At 40.5% G+C, this 19,787-nt stretch overlaps 1 protein-coding gene across 1 annotated transcript in view; it reads left to right on the top strand.

Annotated features, from left to right (window-relative positions):
- Nucleotides 1-19,787, top strand: part of SMURF2 (SMAD specific E3 ubiquitin protein ligase 2) — an 89,116-nt gene that overhangs the window by 28,391 nt on the left and 40,938 nt on the right. Inside the window, exons 2-4 of the mRNA XM_040989522.1 lie at nt 11,160-11,198; nt 13,106-13,214; nt 18,198-18,331. Of these exons, the coding sequence (XP_040845456.1) occupies nt 11,160-11,198; nt 13,106-13,214; nt 18,198-18,331 (282 nt within the window). The remainder of the gene's footprint in view (nt 1-11,159; nt 11,199-13,105; nt 13,215-18,197; nt 18,332-19,787) is intronic.

Below are 19,787 nucleotides of genomic sequence, written 5' to 3'. Positions count from 1 at the left end.
TTCTAATAAATCTTGCTTTAAAACTAAACTTTGTCCGCACGAAAATTCTTTCCTGCGAGACGAGAATTGAGGTTGCTGCCGTACTCGGGGTCAAAAACCCTACAACAGCAGGAGATATGGGTTCTTTTCTCTCTTGAAGGCCCCTCCCGTCACTAGGATGGTAGTCTCTTTGCGTTGAAACCAAAAAAACACCAAAACCAAAACCAAAGAACTACCCTGTTCACTGAGGTTCAGGTTTACAGCTGAGTTTTATATTGAGAGTATTTCCGGGTTCTATGTAATTGGAATATGTTCTTGTCCTTTGCCTTGACACTTGTTTAACGTGTTAAATAACTCTATCGCTGTGTTTCCTCTCATTTGATTCCCAGGTCATTTTTCTTCTTTATTTATTTGACAGATTTACAGAGAGGAGAGCGAGCGAGCTAGAGATCTTCCATCCGCTGGTTCACTCTGAATGGCCGCATGGGCTGGAGCTTAGTCGATCTGAAGCCAGGAGTTTCCTCTGGATCTCCACATAGGTGCAAGGGCCCAGGGACTTGGGCTGTCGTCCTGTACATTCCCAGGCAGTTAGTAGGGAGCTGGATCAAAAGTGGAGTTGGCGGGACTCACATTGGGACTCATATGGCATGCCAGTGTGGAAACAGCTTGCTACACCATGGTGCCAGCCCCCTAGGTCATTCTAAACTTCACTCCGGGTTATTGTCTTTGTAAATTTTCTGTATCTTCCCCTGAACCTAAGCCTTTACTTTTTTTTTTCCTGGCAGGCTGGGAGTGTAGCTCTTAAAATACTGTAAAAACGAGCTCTCTGCTCTTCATAAATCCTGTAGAATGGGAGATTCAGCCTGGGTTAAGAGTTTAAAGAATGGCATGACCTTCTTTTGAAGTGTGGTTGTGAGTTATTAGTAGAAATTTGGAGGTTTTCTGTCCCTTTCTGTGTAGGCTCTAAGCACCAGGAGAAGATAGGGTCAGGAGGACATGAGGGATCCGGCGGTGATAAGGCAGCGGTGAGAAATGGAGGTGATCTCTGTGGAGTGAGAATGTCAGGATGTTGGCAGATGGGCTGAGCCTTCAGGGGAGGAAGACAAGGATGGAGAAGAGCTGCCTTCTTAGCTTTTGCTGGGGAATCTTTCAAGGAAGTTAATTTTAAGTTGCTGAGGCATTAGATATCTTGGTGTACTTGCTTAAGCGTTTAGGGAATAAAAGCCTCAATTGAAATTGTGAATCCTCCAAAGTGACCAACGCAGTTACAAGCTATAACTTAATATAATACTACATAGTGTTAGGCATGTGCACGAATCTAGACTAGCATAAATAACAAAAGGCTCAGGAATCCAAATGGAACTTAGATTATGATCTTAACAACATTGAGATTTCTTCATTGATAGATGTGTGTGTACATAAAGTACCTAGACAGTTAAAATAGACGCAGTAGTCTGGTACTTAGAATCCTTCAATTTGCTGCAAGCTGTATTTCTTTTTTAAAGATTTATTTTCATTGAGAAGATTTACAGAGTGAAGGAAGGACAGAAAGATCTTTCATCCGCTGGTTCACTCCCCAAGTAGGCGCAGTAGCCGGAGCTGAGCTGATCCAAAGCCAGGAGCCAGGAGTCTCTTCCTGGTCTTCCACATAGGTGCAGGACCCCACGACTGTGGGCTGTCCTTGACTGTTTTCTCAGGCCACAAGCAGGGAGGTGGATGGGAAGAGAGCAGCTGGGATACAAACTGTTGCCCATATGGCATCCTGGGCGTGTAACATGAAGACTTCAGCCACTAGGCTATTGCGCTGGGCCTGCAAACTGTTTTTTGATGCAGTCTCTTAAAGAAAACATGGGTGAACTTCCCTCCCTCTTTTTTTCCCTTTCTCTCTCTGTGTGTGTTTTTTTCTTTCCTCTCTCTGTAGCTGTATTCTTTCAAATAAAAATAAACATTTTTTTTTAAAAAGTTGCCCAAAACTTGGCTGAAAGCAGGGTTCAATGGATTTTCAAGTATCAGAATTCTGTTGGCTTTTTTTTAAATGGCTCAGTCATATGATCTCTGTGGAAGCTCTAAAGCTGTTGGAATAAAAAGGCTATTAGAAACCCAAGATTAGGTAAAAAGGATTAGAACCTGATCTAACACCGTGTAAGCGGGCTCTCAAAAATGGAGAAATGGAATAGGCTCTTTCAGCCAAAAGATCATGAAGTATATTTCATTTAAAAAAGCCGAATCTTTGTGTATTTTTATTATTATTATTTTTTATTGGAAAGGCGGATATACAGAGAGGAGAGACAGAGAGGAAGATCTTCCGTCCAATGATTCACTCCCCAAGTGAACGCAACGGCCAGTGCTATGCCAATCCAAAGCCAGGAGCCTCTTCTGGGTCTCCCACTCAGGTGCAGGGTCCCAAAGCCTTGGGCCGTCCTTGACTGCTTTCCCGGGCCACAGGCAGGGAGCTGGAAGGGAAGTGGGGCTGCTGGGATTAGAACCGGTGCCCATATGGGATCCCGGGCGTGCAAGGCGAGGACCTTAACCACTTGCGCCACTGTGCCACCGCGCCACTGCACCACCGCGCCACTGCGCCGGGCCCTATTGTATTTTTGACGAGTAATATCTGGGGTATTTGTTAGTAGGCGCAGAACTGACTGTAGATGGTTTGTAGCATGTGGGTGATAGAAAGGACAGCTGTCTGTTTTGAATGTAATATATGTAAATTAATATTATATTACCTAGTCAGATCTGTATTACTGTCAGCTGGTTAGGTGACCGGGTCAGGGATTATCGTTCAGTAGTCTTTTAGGAATGAGGATGTGGATGTGAGGAGAGACAGTTGGGTGTAGTTGTGTAGCTTTAAACATTGAAAAGTGATCAAGTATGGAGAAGCATCAGCTATGGCTTTCTAACTATCTGTTAATGTTGAACAACCATCCCAAATACTAGAGCTTGAAACAACATTGATTTTGTCTCTATGATTTGTGTAGGATTTGGCACTTTTAGCTTGTCTGTGCTCGGTGTCAGCTGGGATGGCTTAAAGTGTAAGTTGCATATTATCTGAAGGTTTATTCACTAATATTTACAGCAGTTAACTCAAGTCATCTGGAACTCTAGCTGGGACTCCTAGTTCAAGTGTCAAAAGGTGACTTCTCTTTGTCACCTGATTCCTTTCCAGAATGAGTACCAAGAGGCTGAGAGCAAGAGCTAGCTGGGAAATGCTTTGTTTATGTTCTAGTCTTGGAAACCATAGTATCACTGCTGTTGTGTTCCATTTGTTATGGGTTATAAAGACCAGTATTTGTGTTATTTAATATTAGAACTCATGGGGGGGGGCAGTGTCGTGGCATAGTAGGTTTGGCCTTTGCCTGTAGTACTGGTATCCTGTATAGGTGCTAATTTGAGTCCCGGCTGCTCTGCTTCTGTTCTCGTTTCTTGCTGATGTAGGACAGTGATGGAGAATGGCCCAAGTCTTTGGATTGGAGACTCAGAATAAGCTCCACACTCCAGGCTTTGGACCAGCCCAGCTCCAGCCATTATGGCCATCTGGAAGTGAACCAGCAGAAGGAAGAGCTCTGTGTCTCTCCCTTTCAAATAAAATAAATCTTTAAAAGAAAACTTAGAACTCACTTGTGGAAACATTTTGACTTACAAAATGTTAATGGTTTAAGGAATTCAACATTTTGTAATTTTGAATAAATATACTTTCTGACCTCCGATAGTATTTTGTGTATGCATTGTAAGTCTGTTTTTAAAAAAGATTTAGTATTTAGTTGAAAGAGTTACATAGGGAAGGAGAGTTTCCTTTCACAGATTCACTCCATAGGAGACCGCAATGGCCAGGACTGAGCCAGACCAAAGCCCAGAGCTGTGTCTGGGTTTCTTAGATGGGTGACCAGGGCCAAACAGTTGTTTTTCCCAGGCCATTAGTTAAAAGCTGGATCAGAACTGGAGCAGCTGAGACACCGACAGACGTCCATATGGAATGCTGGCATCGTGAGTGGCAATTTAATTGGTTATGACACAAATCCAGCCTCTACTTTTATCATAAAAGAAAACAACCCCTCAAACTAATATAAAAAGATAAATTATTGTGAGGACAAAGTTTTGGTATCGAAAGGGGAGAAAGTGTAGCTGGCTTTAGAAGAGGCCTGGTCTGGGAACTGGAATGCCTCTGGAACTGAGACGACTGCCAGTGGTTCCCTGGAGTTAATTAGAGCTCTCTTGGAGCTCTCCTCTTTCTCATGCTTTAGTTTCTTCCTCCGTCGAGGCTCTGTTCTTAATGCTTGTTTGCTAGGAGAGAAGCTCCGGAGACATTCTGGTGGCTGCTCAGTATCAAGTGTGGACAGTGGGTCAAGATGACTTACTTTCTGTGGCTTTGATTTATGTTCTAGCTATAGATATATTTGGTTTATTTATTAAAGATTTATTTTACTTACTTGAAAGGTAAACTTGCAGAGAGAGAGGTAGAGGTCTTTCAACCTCTGGTTCACTACCCAGTGATTGCAATGGTCAGGGTTAGGTCAGACCGAAGTCAGGTGCTTCAGCTTGAACTCCCACGTGAGTACAGGGGCCCGAACACTTGGGCTGTTCCTCTGCTTTTCCCAGGCACATTAGTAGGGTGCTGAATTGGAAGTGGAGCAGCTGGGGCTTCAACGAGCTCCCATGTGGGATGCTGGCATCACAGGCAAACAGTTCTGCTCATTATGGCATAGTGCCAGCCTGTAGATGTATTTTATTAAGGTAGTATAATTTAGGGCACTCTGATACCGTTTTTAGGCTAAAGTAGGACTCAATTTGTATGATTTCCTGACTTGCCTTGCAGTTAGTGGTGAGTTTTTCTTTTTTCTTGTGTAACTTAAACAAACCACCATAAATTGGTGAATTTTATATCATAGATACTAAGATATTTAGTAGAGAGATCCTTTTATAATTTTGGCTTGTTTTGCATATATTTGGAGGTTGCTGGGAAAACATTGTTAGGGGCTCAGATTGTGCAGATAAGACAGTTTGTGTTTAATTTAGATTGTAGATTTATATAATATAGTGATTTCAGATCTTATTTGATAGGCCAAGTAACTGAGTTTTTGAGGGCGTTATGTACAATTGGTATCAGGCTTTGGTATTTTTAATTACCAGTGATTTTTCTTCTGCCAATGTTGATAAGGATTTGGCATTATGCCTTGCATTTGAACTTTCCATAGGAAGTTAAAGTGATCATTTAAATAAAGTTTGGGCAAGGATTATGTAGATGGCAATATGCCCCATTGTAGAAAGCAGCTGGGAAATATGATTACACGTTCTCTTCACTAGAAGTTTTACTGAGGAGTATTTAAACTTTTGGCTTCTGTTGGAATAAGTGGGAGGAGCAGTGGAAAAAGGAAGTGTGTTTACTGTAAAACAATGCAGTGAATTAGGCAGTGATGTTTGAACAGTAATGTAAACATGACAAATTTCATCAGATTCCATTGGAATGGGGAGTTATGTTATGACTCAGTTGTGAACCCTCTTCTGGAGTCTTTAAAGATTTATTTGAAAGAGTTGCAAATAGAGGAGGGAGGGAGCAAGGGAAAAGGTGGAGCGAGAGTGCCTCCATCTGCTGATTCATCCCCTGCGTTGGGGGCACTGGGCCAGGCTGAAGCAGGGTGCCTGGAATTCCATCCAGATCTCCTGCATGGGTGTCAGTGGCCCAGCTACTTGGGCCAGCTTGTGCTACCTTCCCAGGTGAATTAGTAAGTATCTCGATTGGAAGTGGAACAGCTGGCTCTTGGACTGGCTCTCATATAGGGTGCTGGCATCATTTAGCCACAGTGTAGGCCCTGGAGCCTTCAGATTTTAAGACTTCAGGTGTCTGCAGTGTTTGTGTAGTGTTTATTCTGTACAACGTGTTCTAGACATTGAGATGCAGTGGAGGCCACAGATTCTTTACTTCGTGGCACTCAGTCATGTATTGGGGAAATACCTTCAGAGATGAAGGGTTCATTGACTTTAACTGTTGATATTTGAAAAACCTAGGTGTTGATAGATGTTTAAGTCTGGTAATTTCTAGGGCTTCTTGGAAAAATGACTGTTTCTAGGACCAGAACAAGGAACATGATAGATGGACCTAAAGCACTTTCTAGTGTTAGTATGAAAACGCACTCCCTCGCCTCCTCGTGGTGGGAGTGTGTCAAAGACGTATGGGCAAAGCTGCAACAATTTGAGTGAAAAAGAAATTTTAGTTCAAAACAAAAGATAAACAGAGGATAGATAAATCTTATGCAGAAACATTCCAAATTTATATAGTTATTCATCTTATGAAGGCAGAAGATAGCTCTCTGGTTTTTGAGTGTGGTCTGTGTGTAATAAGGAAAAGGAGAAAAAAAAGAGCAATTTAACTGTGAAGAGACCTGACAAACTGGGCAGGTCAAGGTTAACGTCAGCATTGCTAAGCCATCTTGATAGAATGTACCCATGATATTATGTGATGAGAATGGTATTTTTCCCTTGTGGTCTTCCTCCTAACAACCAGTGAACCCAGTCATGAGATGTCAGAAATCCCAGTTATCTCTCCAAGTTCAACAAAATACCTTACCACGCTGGAAGCTTTACCTGCATCCTCTGATTCAGTGAACTTTCTTATGAACCTTTTATGAACCCGTGCCACCAATAATTGCCTTAATCTAAGTGAGATTGTAGAAAAAAGGATTTAAAGGAATGCTCATTGTGATTGAGTTGGTTGGTTAAACTGTGGTTTGGGAATGTTAATATTCTAAATGGAGTGCTGGTTTGTTTCCTGGCTTTTTTTCCCCCCTGAGAGCTTCCTTAGTATAGACTATCATAAATATATTTTTTAAAAATAGTATTGTGGGGCCCGGCGTGGTGGCGCAGTGGTTAAGGTCCTTACCTTGCACGCCCGGGATCCCATATGGGCGCCGGTTCTATCCCGGCGGCCCCTCTTTCCATCCAGCTCCCCGCTTGTGGCCTGGGAAAGCAGTCGAGGACGGCCCAAAGCTTTGGGACCCTGCACCCATGTGGGAGACCCAGAAGAGGCTCCTGGCTTTGGATTGGCATAGCATCAACCGAGGCGCTCACTTGGGGAGTGAATCATTGGACGGAAGATCTTCCTCTCTGTCTCTCCTCTCTGTATATCTGCCTTTCCAATAAAAATAAAATAAATCTTTAAAAAAAAATAGTATTGTGGTACAGCTGGTTGAGTTACTGCCTGCAACATCAGCATCTCACTTGGGGCACTGGCTATTCCTCTTCCAGTTCAGCTCCCTACTAATGTGCCAGGATAAGCAGTAGAAGATGATCCAAGATCCAAGTATATGAGTCTGTATACTCGCCTGGTATCATGGAAGAGGCTCCTGGCTCCTGGGATTTTGCGTAATTCAGCCCTGACCATTGCGACCATTTGGGGAGTGAGCTAGTGGGTGAAGATCTGTCTATCTTGTCCTCTCTCTAATTCTGCCTTTCAAATAAAATGTTAAAAACATTTTTAAAGGATTTAAAAATAGCTGTAATTATTTTGGTCCTGGAAATAGGTAACTTAAATTAGGCTTGACTCTAATGTTTATGGTGTAGTTTATAATAAATCTTTATGCCTGAACTTCAATTTTCTCATCTCTAAAATGTAGATAATGCTACTGTTCACTTCATAGGATGGCTGTTGTACACTCACACATGGTAAATACTTGATGAATATTATCCAATATTTTTATTCCTTACTGAAATGGCATTTTTATTAAAAGTACTATTTATAAACGGGCTTTTAGTCTTAACAGTGTATTTAATCCCCCCTCTTTGGACAAACTACATGAGATGAAAGAAGCCCGAGTCCTTCCACATAGGAACCAACGTCATCAGAACAACAGCCAGGAACCATGATCGGTCATCAGAATCAGAAGAACAATAAACTTCCTTCGGGACATGGGAGAGGAGCCTTCTCCAGTCCTTGCCCAGTTCCAGCTCTGGGCCTCCACCCTCTATAATGACCAACAAGGTTGCTCTAGAACCCCCTCCCCCCAACACACACACACTCACATACACGCACAAATAGGAATAGATAAGCAGAGAACAATAAAGAAAGATAGGTCATCAAGGACTCACACATAGAACACAAAGAACAAGTACTCCTCACCAAGGTATAAGAGATTTCTCTGCACACCGCCCCCCCAAACCTGTTATGCACCTCAATTGTTAAAATGTCATTGAAATAGTCGCAGGAGGTTGTTAAGAACTTACATATAATTTTAACATATTGTTTACTCAATACTATGTCAATTAACTCCATAACGATATATATTGTTGCTGCTGGGGCTTTTAATTGATTGGGATCTTGCTCTCTTGGCCATACCTTCAGATCAGGGAAGGTCTCCCCAAGAAGCGGATGAACTTATCTGGAGAATAAGATGCTGGACTCTATGCTTGGTATATGCTTGCGATGAAGGAGTCTCAACTGATCTTGAACTGAGGTCTCACAACAGGGTGGAGGAGTCCACCATGGGGGGAGGGGAGGGGGAGTCCCAGTACCTATGGAACTGTATCTCGTAATACAATGTAACCAATAATTTAAAAAAATAAATAAAAAAACCAGTGTATTTAGAAGATATTAAGTATAGGTAATTTCTAATGGCTGTATAATAACTCAATATGTTCTTTATATTTCATTTTCATTTCATGTTTAGGAGTTAGAGTAGAGATTTTTGTTTTTTTGGAACAGAGGGATTTAAATTGTCATGTGCCAATGTCAGGAGGGTGCACATTAGACATTTTGAAAACACTGAGCCATTTTGCTGTAAATTGCATAGCAATGTTATTTTGAACTTTGGGTTTATTTTATAATGCTTGTATTTCAAACAACATGCAGAAAATTCTTACCATTCAAAATTAGACTGCAGTTTTTGAGTTGTAAGAAGAATATTACTAAATTTTTCTCTGTGGAGCTTAGGAAGTCAGGATGTCTGAATGTTTTTTTTTGTTGTTTCAAGCAGCCTCATTCCAATCAGCAGTGTAATTGGAATGCAGCTCCAGTCTGGAGGAGGGAGGGGGCTTTTTGGCAGAGGGATATGAAGCAGTTGGGCGCTTTCTTCAGATGAAGTATAGACAGCCATTCCTTAGGAATACGGTAAGAACAGCACAGTGTTGTGTGTCTGCAGCTGGGCTGTAGTCATAGTATCTACATGGTGTGGTACACATGGTGTGGTACACATAGGTAATTCCAGCCAGAAAAAGGAAAGTATTGACAAGTGAAAATAGTAATAATATTTGTTGCCATCTGTACTTCTGTAAATCATTTTCTCCAGTTGCTGCCGCAAATAAAATACACGAAAAGAGATTGTTGAAAATTTAAAATCATTCCTTGAGAAAACAACTGCAGAAGACATTTGTGAAATAACGCTTGGGTTATGCCTGAGAACAAAGGGCCATGTCTTGTCTTTGTGTCTGCAGAATATATCTTAGCACTTAGCACAAATCAAATGGTTAGGAAATGTTGAATGAAAGAGTAAATGGGTCTACTTACAGCCACGTGAAATAGAGTGGCATCGCAACATATCAGCGTGACTGCCTGGGTTTATTTGGATCATCTTTTCTGAAACCACGTATCTGTAAGAAGGCCTGGGTAGAACAGAGAAAGCCAGGGTTGGGGAGGGTATACTTAAGTGCTTTGAAGGATTTTGAGAAGGATGGTTACATGATCAAAGTGGCATAACAGCTTAATCTAGTACACATCTAGAGGCTTTCTGAGACACTGTCCCTAGTAATCATGGTACTGTGATAGGATAGAATGTATTAGTATATTGCGACATTTGCAGTTAGCATTAATCAAAACTGACCTGTGGCTACTTAAATTTCTGGACTAAATGTAAAGTTTTGTTTTTTGCAAAATTTTATTGAAAACCAATTGAATTAATGTACTTAAGATTTCTGTGCTTTAATATATATGCTACAACAGAAAGTTGATTGAATGTTAAAGAGACTGAAAAACTGGTAGCTATATAAAAGAAACTCTATACTGCTTATTAATTTTTTTAAAGATAGGGACTGATGCTGTGGTACTAAAAAGCCACCATCTGTGGTGCGGGCTTCCCATTTGGGTGCCAGTTCAAGGACTCCACTTCCAGTCCAGCTCCCTACTGATAACGCCTGGGAAAGCTCCCTACTGATAACGCCCAGTCCTTGGGCTCCTGTACCACATGGGAGACCTGGAGGAAGCTCTTGGCTGTCCAAATGGCTGTAGTGGCAGAGCCAGCCCAGACCAAAGCCTAAGCCTGGAATTCTATTAGGGTCTGCAGCACTTGGGCCATCTTCCAATGCTTCCCCAGGAACAGTGGCAGGGAACTAGATCAGAAGCAGAGCACCTGGTACTGGAGCTTATGCTTGTATATGGGACACCTGCTACCATAATGTGAGCTCTTTTTCTCCTTATTCTTAGGTTGGCCTTGTTCATTTTGCAAGGTTCTTTTACACACACACACACACACACACACACACACACACACACACACACACACACCCCTTGTCTTTTAGAAATGTCTACAAAATAAAAATGAAACTTTCTCCCACGCTGCCACTCCTTCCTAGCCCCACAATTCCCAATCTTCTACTTTTTGTAGGTTCTGTTATAAGCAGTGATACATTAATTTCCTTCTAATATACATTGTAATATTATATACACATGTGCTAGGACATGTACTAGGGTTGATTTAGGGAAAGGTAGTTTCTTCTGTCCTGTGTCTGATATTTACATGGGAACAGAACATTGCTTTTTAAATAATCTCACCTCTGTCAAGAAAACCTTAATTTATCATATTGGTGATCCTCTTCAGTATAAAAGTATTTTATCCTTAACATAGATATGGCCCCTAATTAAATATGTAAAGATTGTCAAAAATATAGTAAAAAAAGAAAAAAAAAGCCCATAGATATGGCAACCTGAACTTCTATCTCCTCCTCAGTGCTTTTTACCCATTGCTGCTTAGTTTCTCTGAGACTGGATCTTGCTGGAAGATCAGAAGCTTTCTTGCCCTCAGCTGTTGGCTCTGATCATCCAGAAAGTTGCAGTGTTCCAGCTGTCTTTTGTGATTATATCTCATACCTTGCTGTATTCAGCAAGTTTAATCATCCATTCCTGTTCCCGGGGTTGGAAAATGAAATAATGCAGTCTTACTGTTTTAATTTTTCCCATGTATTTTTTGTTTCTTTTACAGTACTCTGTGCAAAAAACTTGGTGAAAAAGGATTTTTTCCGTAAGTAAACTAACTTTAAATACACATGTTGTATATGCTGTGTAGGTTATTTTTGGGTGGCATTTTCAGAAGTGTCTGGTTTTAGAGATTTCTTTATTCAGAAATTCACTGTTTTATGAATGCTTTTGTTCTGAAATTTATCTTAAAAATTTCCTACTTTTTAGACAGCCCTGTCCCCTTTATCGATCTACCACGTACTTAGGTGCATGTACAGTTGTGTGCATATTGAACCCTTAGTGTGTGTTGAAGGTATGTATAACACTACATTACCAGAACGTTTCAGGAGGTTTTAAAGATTTACTTTATTTTTATGATAGAGAGAGATAGAGTGGAAGATCCTCTGTCTGTTGATTCACTCCCCAACTAACCACAACGGCTGGAGCTGTGCGGTTCCGAAACCAGGAGTCAGGAACTTCCTTCACGTCTCCCACGCAGGTGCAGGGTCCCAAAGCCTTGGACTGTCCTCGACTGCTTTCCCAGGCCACAAGCATGGACCTGGATGGGAATTGGGATTAGAACTGGCGCCCATATGGAATTCCGGCGCGTTCAAGGCGAGGACTTTAGCCACTAGGTTACCGCTCCAGGCCCCAGAGTAGCTCTCTTAACTATTAGTTCTTTTCTCTTTCATGTGGTTTTTCCTTATCCGGGGATTTCTCATTCAGCTGTTTGATTATTACAAAGTCTTCATAAATGGTCCCTGCCTCTACCCTTTCTTTGTCCTAGTCTGTCTTGACAACCACCGGTAGATTAATGACTGGATTTATAGTCAGCATCAGGAACCAAAATGACTCCCTATTATGTAGAGTCATTCTAAGCCCTCTTTTCTGAGTCTCAACTCTCAGGCTGGATCAGTTGTGTCTGTGCTCAGGTCTTTTATGCTGAAGTGCAGAAGCTTTGATGACCCCTCAAAGCCCTTCACATACTGTTGTGCCTTCCTTGGCACTCTTGTTGCTGGGAAAGTTCCTTCCCCTGTGTCCTTTCCAGCCCAGCTGAGTCCGCTCCCCTCCCCAAGCCTGTCTGCATTGTTCTGAGCTCTCGCTGTGCTCATTGTTAAACTCAGGGTAACTGAAAGGTGCAGTGCAGCGCAGTGGTTCAGAGCAGGAAGTCTAGAGCCAGACTTCACATCCGCAGCTTTAGAACCCGAACTTTGGACCCTGACTATGCCACTGGTTGCTGTGTGAACTGGAGCTAACAACCCCTATGTGCCTCAGTTTCCTTGTCATTAACATAGGAACAATAATGTTATCCATCTTAGGGGGTTATTGTGAAGATATTGATAAGACATTTACTACAGAACCTGACATAGTGTTAACTATTGTAACCACTATAGCTGGGCACTTGTTTAATTTCAGCTTGATTTTGTTTCATTTTCATGTATAGGATTTTTAATCTCCCTAATTGGCTGGTTATTTTCCTTATGGCAGAGTATTACTAATTTTTTTTCTTCTTCATCATACATAGTAACTGTTCAGTAAAATTGCATGGCTGTTTATACTCCATTCTTCTGTGTAAAACCCTTTATGAACTGTTTGTTTAAATGAATTGCTGAGGGGTTATTTGGAAGGAGAGCAGTGAGCATTTCCAACCTTCACCTTTCTGGGGACAAAAGACTGGCAACACTATGAAAAAACTTACATGTTGTGAGGTAATCTCTAGATTTTGACAGTTGAGTATTTTTTGAGACAGAAACAAGAAAAAATATGATTTTGATATTTAGGATAGCAGTGAATTTAATGTTTGATTTTAAATGGTCTGATAAATTTCTGGTTAAAAGCTGAAATTGTCAAAGAGAATTAAAGAATGGAATTATCTTTTGTAGCAAATAGTGATCTCTATGTAATTATTCATGCATCTTAAATGCCAGAATATTCTGAAGTTTAAAAAAGCAATTTGCCCTTTCTTCACAGGACTTCCTGACCCGTTTGCTAAGGTGGTGGTTGATGGATCTGGGCAGTGCCATTCTACAGATACTGTAAAGAATACACTTGATCCGAAGTGGAATCAGCATTATGATCTGTAGGTTTAAATGATTAATTTGAAATGAAACCTAGAATTAATGTTATTTGATATAGTCTTCGATAAGTTCACAGAAAATGATCTGAGTTTTATCTGTGGTGTAATTTGGTCTTTACAGAAGGGGTACAGAACTCAATGGAAAAATGCTTTGGCTTATTAGTAGTTGGTTTTGAAAGATAAGATGCCTCCAGAAAGCCTATGAATTACAAAATAAAACTGGTTCACAAAATAGTCTCCCAGCTCCTCAGCCTCAGTTAAATAAAGGTATTAATTTACCTTAGGGGCAACTGGAAATTTAACACTAGACATTGGAATTATTTCCATGTGAATAGCTTTCTTTCTTTTTTTTTTTAAAGATTTATTTTTATTATTTTTTTACTGGAAAGGTAGATATACAGAGAGGAGAGACAGAGAGGAAGATCTTCCGTCTGATGATTCACTCCCCAAGTGAGCGCAACGGGCCGATGCTATGCCAATCCGAAGCCAGGAGACTCTTCCGGGTCTCCCACGCGGGTGCAGGGTCCCAAAGCCTTGGGCTGTCCTCGACTGCTTTCCCGGGCCACAGGCAGGGAGCTGGATGGGAACTGGGGCTGCCGGGATAGAACCGGTGCCCATATGGGATCCTGGGCGTGCAAGGCGAGGACCTTTAACCACTTGCGCCACCGCACCGGGCCCGAATAGCTTTCTTTTAAATTATTTTTAGTCATAAGATACAGGTGACTTTTTAAAAAGGCAAATGGTACTATAAGATTTTTATTGTTTTTAGAAAATCCTTATTTATGGACTTGGCATGATGGCTGAATTGGCTAATCCTCTTTCTGCAAGTGTTGGGATCCCATATGGGTACTAGTTCAAATCCTGGCTGCTCTACTTCCCATTTAGTTCCCTGCTTGGGTCCTGGAAAAGCAGTGGAGAATGGCCTTAAGTTGTGGGACCCTGTACCTGTACGGGAGACTAGGAGGAAGCTCCTGGCTCCTGCCTTTGGATCAGCTTAGCTCTGGCCGTTGCAACCAGTTGGGGAGCCAATGAATGGAAGATCTTTCGCTCTCTGCCTCTCCTCTCTCTCCCCCTCTCTAAGTTTGCCTTTTCAGTAAAAAAATAAATAAATTTTCCCCTAATATTTATTTTTTTTAATTGGAAAGGCAGATCAGATTTATGGAGAGCAAGAGAGAAAGCTCTTCTTTCCACTGGTTCACTCCCCAAATGGCTGCTTCATTCAGCCAGAACTGAGTTGATCTGAAGCCAGGAGCTTCCTCCAGGTCTCCACGAGGTGCAGGGTCCCAAGGCTTTGGGCCATCCTCTGTTGCTTTCCCAGTCCACAAGCAGGGAGTTGGAAGGGAAGTAGAGCAGCCATATGGGATCCAGGCACTTGCAAAGTAAGGTTTTAGCCACTGAGCCATCACACGGGACCCAAAAATAAATTTACAAAACAAAATTTATCTGAAAGGTAGTGAGGGAGGAACACAAAGAGAAGCAGAGACAAACCCTTCTGTTTACTTGCTCACTTCCCAAATAGCTGCGCCAGCTGGGACTGGGCCAGACCGAAGTTCTGCTTTCCCACCTGGTGGCAGAGGCCCAAGCACCTGAACCATCTTGTGCTCTTTTCTTAGGTACATTAGCAGGGAACTGTATTAAAAGTGGAACAGCTAGGACTTGAACCCATGCCCATATGTGTTGCCAGCATTGCAGATGGTGGTTTACGTAGCTGTCACAATGCCATCCCCATGTTTTTGTATCTGAAGTAAATAACTATTTGTCACTTGTCAGTTTTTTTTTTATCACATTGATCAGTGCTCACACTGAACATCTCCTTGCTATGTGTTAAATCATGTCAGGGTTCCATTTGCTTTTTCTTCTTGCAGACACATTATTTGGAGCCTCTGTCCTCTTTCCCGAACCAGTGTGATGTGACCTCTAAGACCTGGGACTTGTCTTTATTATTTTTGGGGATAATTTCCTTTGTCTTTTTCTAAGTCCAGTGATTTTCAGTTTTTGTTTGTTTACTTCCCAGTTTGATAGTCTATCTTCATTGTTATTTTGAAAAAAGAATACAAAGATAGAAACTTTTTTTTTTATGACTTATTTTTATTATTTTTTTCATTGGAAAGGCGGATATACAGAGAGGAGAGACAGAGAGGAAGATCTTCCGTCCAATGATTCACTCCCCAAGTGAGCGCAACGGGCCGATACTATGCCGATCCAAAGCCAGGAGCCTCTTCCAGGTCTCCCACAGGGTGCAGGTTCCCAAAGCTTTGGGCCGTCCTCGACTGCTTTCCCGGGCCACAGGCAGGGAGCTGGAAGGGAAGCGGGGCTGCTGGGATTAGAACCGGCGTCCATATGGGATCCCGGGCGTGCAAGGCAAGGACCTTTAACCACTTGCGCCACTGCGCTGGGCCCAAACCTTTTTTTTTTTATGTTACTTGGTTGATAATTTGCCTAAGTATAGACTTTTAGATAAAGCACCATTTTCTTCAAAGTTTGAATATGTTAGTCTGTTATCTTCTAGATCATGATCAGCTTGTCTAAATAGGAGTGGGAGCCACAGATGGGAACGCATCTGCCACATTTAAAGTGGGCAGCAAGTTCCTGTGGCTTATGGCCAGTGCACGTTTAGGTTGTTGCTTGTTGGTGTCCTGATTTCGGTCCTTCACTTCAGTGGCAGGGAATAAGATTTTGTTACCCCTCTGTCACTAGTAGTTGTTGTTGTATTTCAAAATTATAACCTCCCCAGTGAGAATAAAGTTCTGATTTGCATTTTCCTAAGGACAAGTGATATTGATTATCTTTTCATGTACTGTTTTTTTTTCTTGTTTAAGAATTTATGTTTAACTGGCCACCTGAGCTTTTCTTTTTTTTTTTTTTTTTCTTTTCCAATTGTACGTGGTCAGGGAGACACTTAGGATCACTTTGTAAAACTCTTGGTTTTAATGGATAAAATCTACAAACAGAAGTCTAAGCATGAAATTTTAGCCCCAAATTCTAGCTGTATCATATTCTGGTCTATATGCAAAGATTATATTCTACCGATGTGTCCTTCACATCCATTTGGAATAAACATTCCATAACATCCATTATGGGATAAACACTGAAACATGTTTACAAATCATGTGTTTGGTGAAGTTGAAGTTTAGAGAATCTAATTGAGCTCTCTATTGAATATTCTATTGTAAAAATTCCACTTTGTCATGTATGTTATACAGGTATTACATGGAATTTCCTTAAAGTAAGAGCACTTTTATAAGCGTTCTGATTAATTTCTGGTCCAGGAATATTTGCACAGAATGTGATGTATATGCTTTACTTAATTCAGTGTGATTCATAATTTTTAGTAATTCATGGTCTCTTAGAACATTTGTACTTAACAAAGAGTTACTGTTTAATGTGGAGCTTCTCAACATTTAATATCGTGCTACTTGTGAAAAATATGATGTACCAAATAGATGGAGTTGCTAAGACTCAGGCTGCCATGAACTTTTGGAGATTAGTATTTTGTCATTCTTTGTTTCTTTTTTAAGATTTATTTATTCTTATTGGAAGGTCAGATATACGCAGAGGGGGAGAGACAGAAAGATCTGTCCTCTGGTTCACTCCCCAAGTGGCTGCAATGGCCAGAGCTGAGCTAATCACAAGCCAGAAGCCTCTTCTGGTCTCCCACATAGGTACAAGGTCCCAAGGTTTTGGCATCCAGTGCTGCTTTCCCAGGTCACAAACAGGAAGCTGGATGGGAAGTGGAGCAGCTGGGACACAAATCTGAATCCACATGGGATCCTGGTGCGTGCAAGGCGAGGATTTAGCAACTAGGCAATTGTACTGGCCCCTTATTTTTTAAAAAACTGGCATTTGGTTTTGAGATGATTTAGATGTTTGATAATCAATTCTGGTTCTAAAATTCTGGCTTAGAATGCAGTAGGTAATTGCCAAAACGAATTTGCTGGTGTGTTTGCAAGTTATAGCATACATGCTGAGTGACATTTTAGTCAGGTCTTTTCATTTGCAGTTAACAAAGACAAAATTTAAAAAAAAAAAAGACAAAATTCAATCTAGTTTGTTTTTAAAAGGGAATGTAGTGACGTACACAATTAAAAGCCCAGGGATGGGTATGATTTAGACACACTAGAATCAGGAACTCAAGTATGTCTTCAGTGTTCACCATTTAAAAATTCAGTCTCACTTAAGAGGCTTAGGCTTAATAGAGTAGGTGAGTTTTGTATGATAGCACCGATTTACTCTAATGCTTTGAAAGCAAGGTTGCTGGACCAAAAATTTGACCATTTAGAGTCATTGAACTAGAGTTAAATTTTATTCATTTTATTGCATTTTTGCATGGGTTGATGCCATGTTAACAAATGGCTATAATGGAAATTTACATACTTGCAAGGCATATACAGCATATACACCAAAAGGTACAGTAACGCTTTTCCCTGCTCTGCTTGTCTGCAGGCAGTGAAATGAAAGCTGCAAGAGTCCTGCTCGCTCAAGGCCTGCATACAGGAGAGAAGCAAGGGAAAAGCGTTACAAAGAACTTTTGTTCTACAGCATTTTAAAATATAACAGGTAGGTCAGATTTTTGGTCTGTCAGCCTTGAAAATGAACTTAGTCTTCTTTGAAGTAAAAGGTCATACCACTGAAGTGTGTTTTCAAATGTGATGAAAATGTCATCAAAGATCTGTTATGATTTCTGTTCCTGGAAAGATGTGATTGTTGTAAGCTGGTTACTGCATGATAGGTTCCAAAATAATGCTTTTACCAACTAGAATTGTTGTCATACTCGGGAGTGGCTGATGTGCTAAGAATGTACTAAAAATTATTCTTAGATTTTACTTTTTAAGATTTTCATAATTCCATGGTGTAAATTGACTGAACTTTGAACATGTTTTGAGTTATCTAGCCATGTTCTGCAGCATATTTGTAACTTCAGAATATAAAAAGAAAATTTTTATTCTACTTGTGTCAGGTAACTCATGTAGGCTTTTTGTTTTGTAGGTATATTGGAAAATCTGATTCTGTCACGATCAGTGTATGGAATCACAAGAAGATTCATAAAAAACAGGGTGCTGGGTTTCTTGGTTGTGTCCGTCTTCTATCCAATGCCATCAACCGCCTCAAAGACACGGGCTGTGAGTAGATACTAGAGTTTTGTAAATTAAGAAAAGAAATATGTCTATATACACATGAATATTTATGTTGATTGGACTCTAAAATTTCCTGTGTATCTCAAATATTGGTTAAAATTCCTGGTCTGAATTTATTTTGGAAAAAATGAAAGGTTTTTAATTTTATGACCTGGAGCTGAATCAGAGCTGATGCTTAGCTTCCTGAATTTGTAAATGTTAAGAAGTGACTGATCCTGGAAGGCTGAAAAGTGTCGAAGTTAGATGCCTTTGCAGGTTTCTCAGTCTTCTTGGTGCAGTGGGTTTGTAAGCTGAAGTAAGTTTTTGTTTAGGTGATTAGAGTGTTAAAGGTAACAGTTAAAGGGGAATTGGTGGTGGTAACAGTAGTATAATACAGAAAAGCTGTGACAGAATTATAAAGAAAGAAAAGCTATTATTCTGTCTGAGCCTAAGGTAGTTGTGTTAATTCCTTAGTCATAGCTCAGTTTATCACAATTCTGGACGTTTAGGAGATGACACAAAAACAAGATCACAGCATTGGAACTGATTTCCGCAATGGAATAATAAACTGACTTAGCGTGTGAGTGACCCCTACAATCAGGTGACGGAGAGTCTTTTGGGGGGCTTTTTCTCTATTGAAACATAGATAAGGATGTATTTTTAGCATTTTTTTGTTTCAGAATTTTCATATAGTATAAAAAAATTGTTAAACATTGTCATGAGATTTTAGCCCAGAATACTGTACTAAATAATCTCAAAATCTAACTAAGGATATCAGTAAGCAGAAAACAGTGAACTTAGCATTGAATGTTAGGTATATTAAGAGAATGTGGCATTTCACAGCTCCCAAACATAAATATTGACCTGTTAAAAAGAGAATGGGAGAAAACTGAGCTAGAAGTTCTGAGTCAGGTATGGAAATGTAAAGGTGCCTGTGAAATTCGTATTTCTGGGGTGACAAAATGACCAACAAGACAGAGAAGATAAGAGATAATCTACATATAAAGCAGCAAGTGGTTTTCTTACCTATTCCGGCAAGCAAACTAAAACCGTGGAGATGAGATACTTGTAGTTATCCCTGATAGCATTTTTGTTTTAGTTTTCTCATATTTAATAATGTGAAATTACACAGTAGTATTCAATTACAAAAATCAAGAAACATGTATTGATGAATATAAAGTCTTAAATATGATGCCAAGAATCATAATATAAATAATAAATATTGGGTGCTAATAATCAGAAAGTTGAAAGTTAGTGTGATAATTTAAGCTAAAGGTTGTGGTTTGGAACACAGAATTCTTTTTCTGCTGTGTTACATTTATTGACATTTTCTATGTACAGCTGTACTGATCAAATATTTATTGGGCACTTGATACAGAATTGTACCAGGTTGCAGTGGAGAATGTAGACTTAACATGCTCTCCTTTTACCAGTTCACACTTATTTATGGTATACAGCTGTG

This window comes from Ochotona curzoniae, unplaced genomic scaffold (genome assembly GCF_017591425.1).
Source record: "Ochotona curzoniae isolate NIBS_2020 unplaced genomic scaffold, NIBS_Ocur_1.0 contig_523, whole genome shotgun sequence".
Lineage (NCBI taxonomy): Eukaryota > Metazoa > Chordata > Mammalia > Lagomorpha > Ochotonidae > Ochotona > Ochotona curzoniae.
Note: the sequence above shows the minus strand (reverse complement) of the source record. Positions and strands in the feature narration are given on the sequence as shown.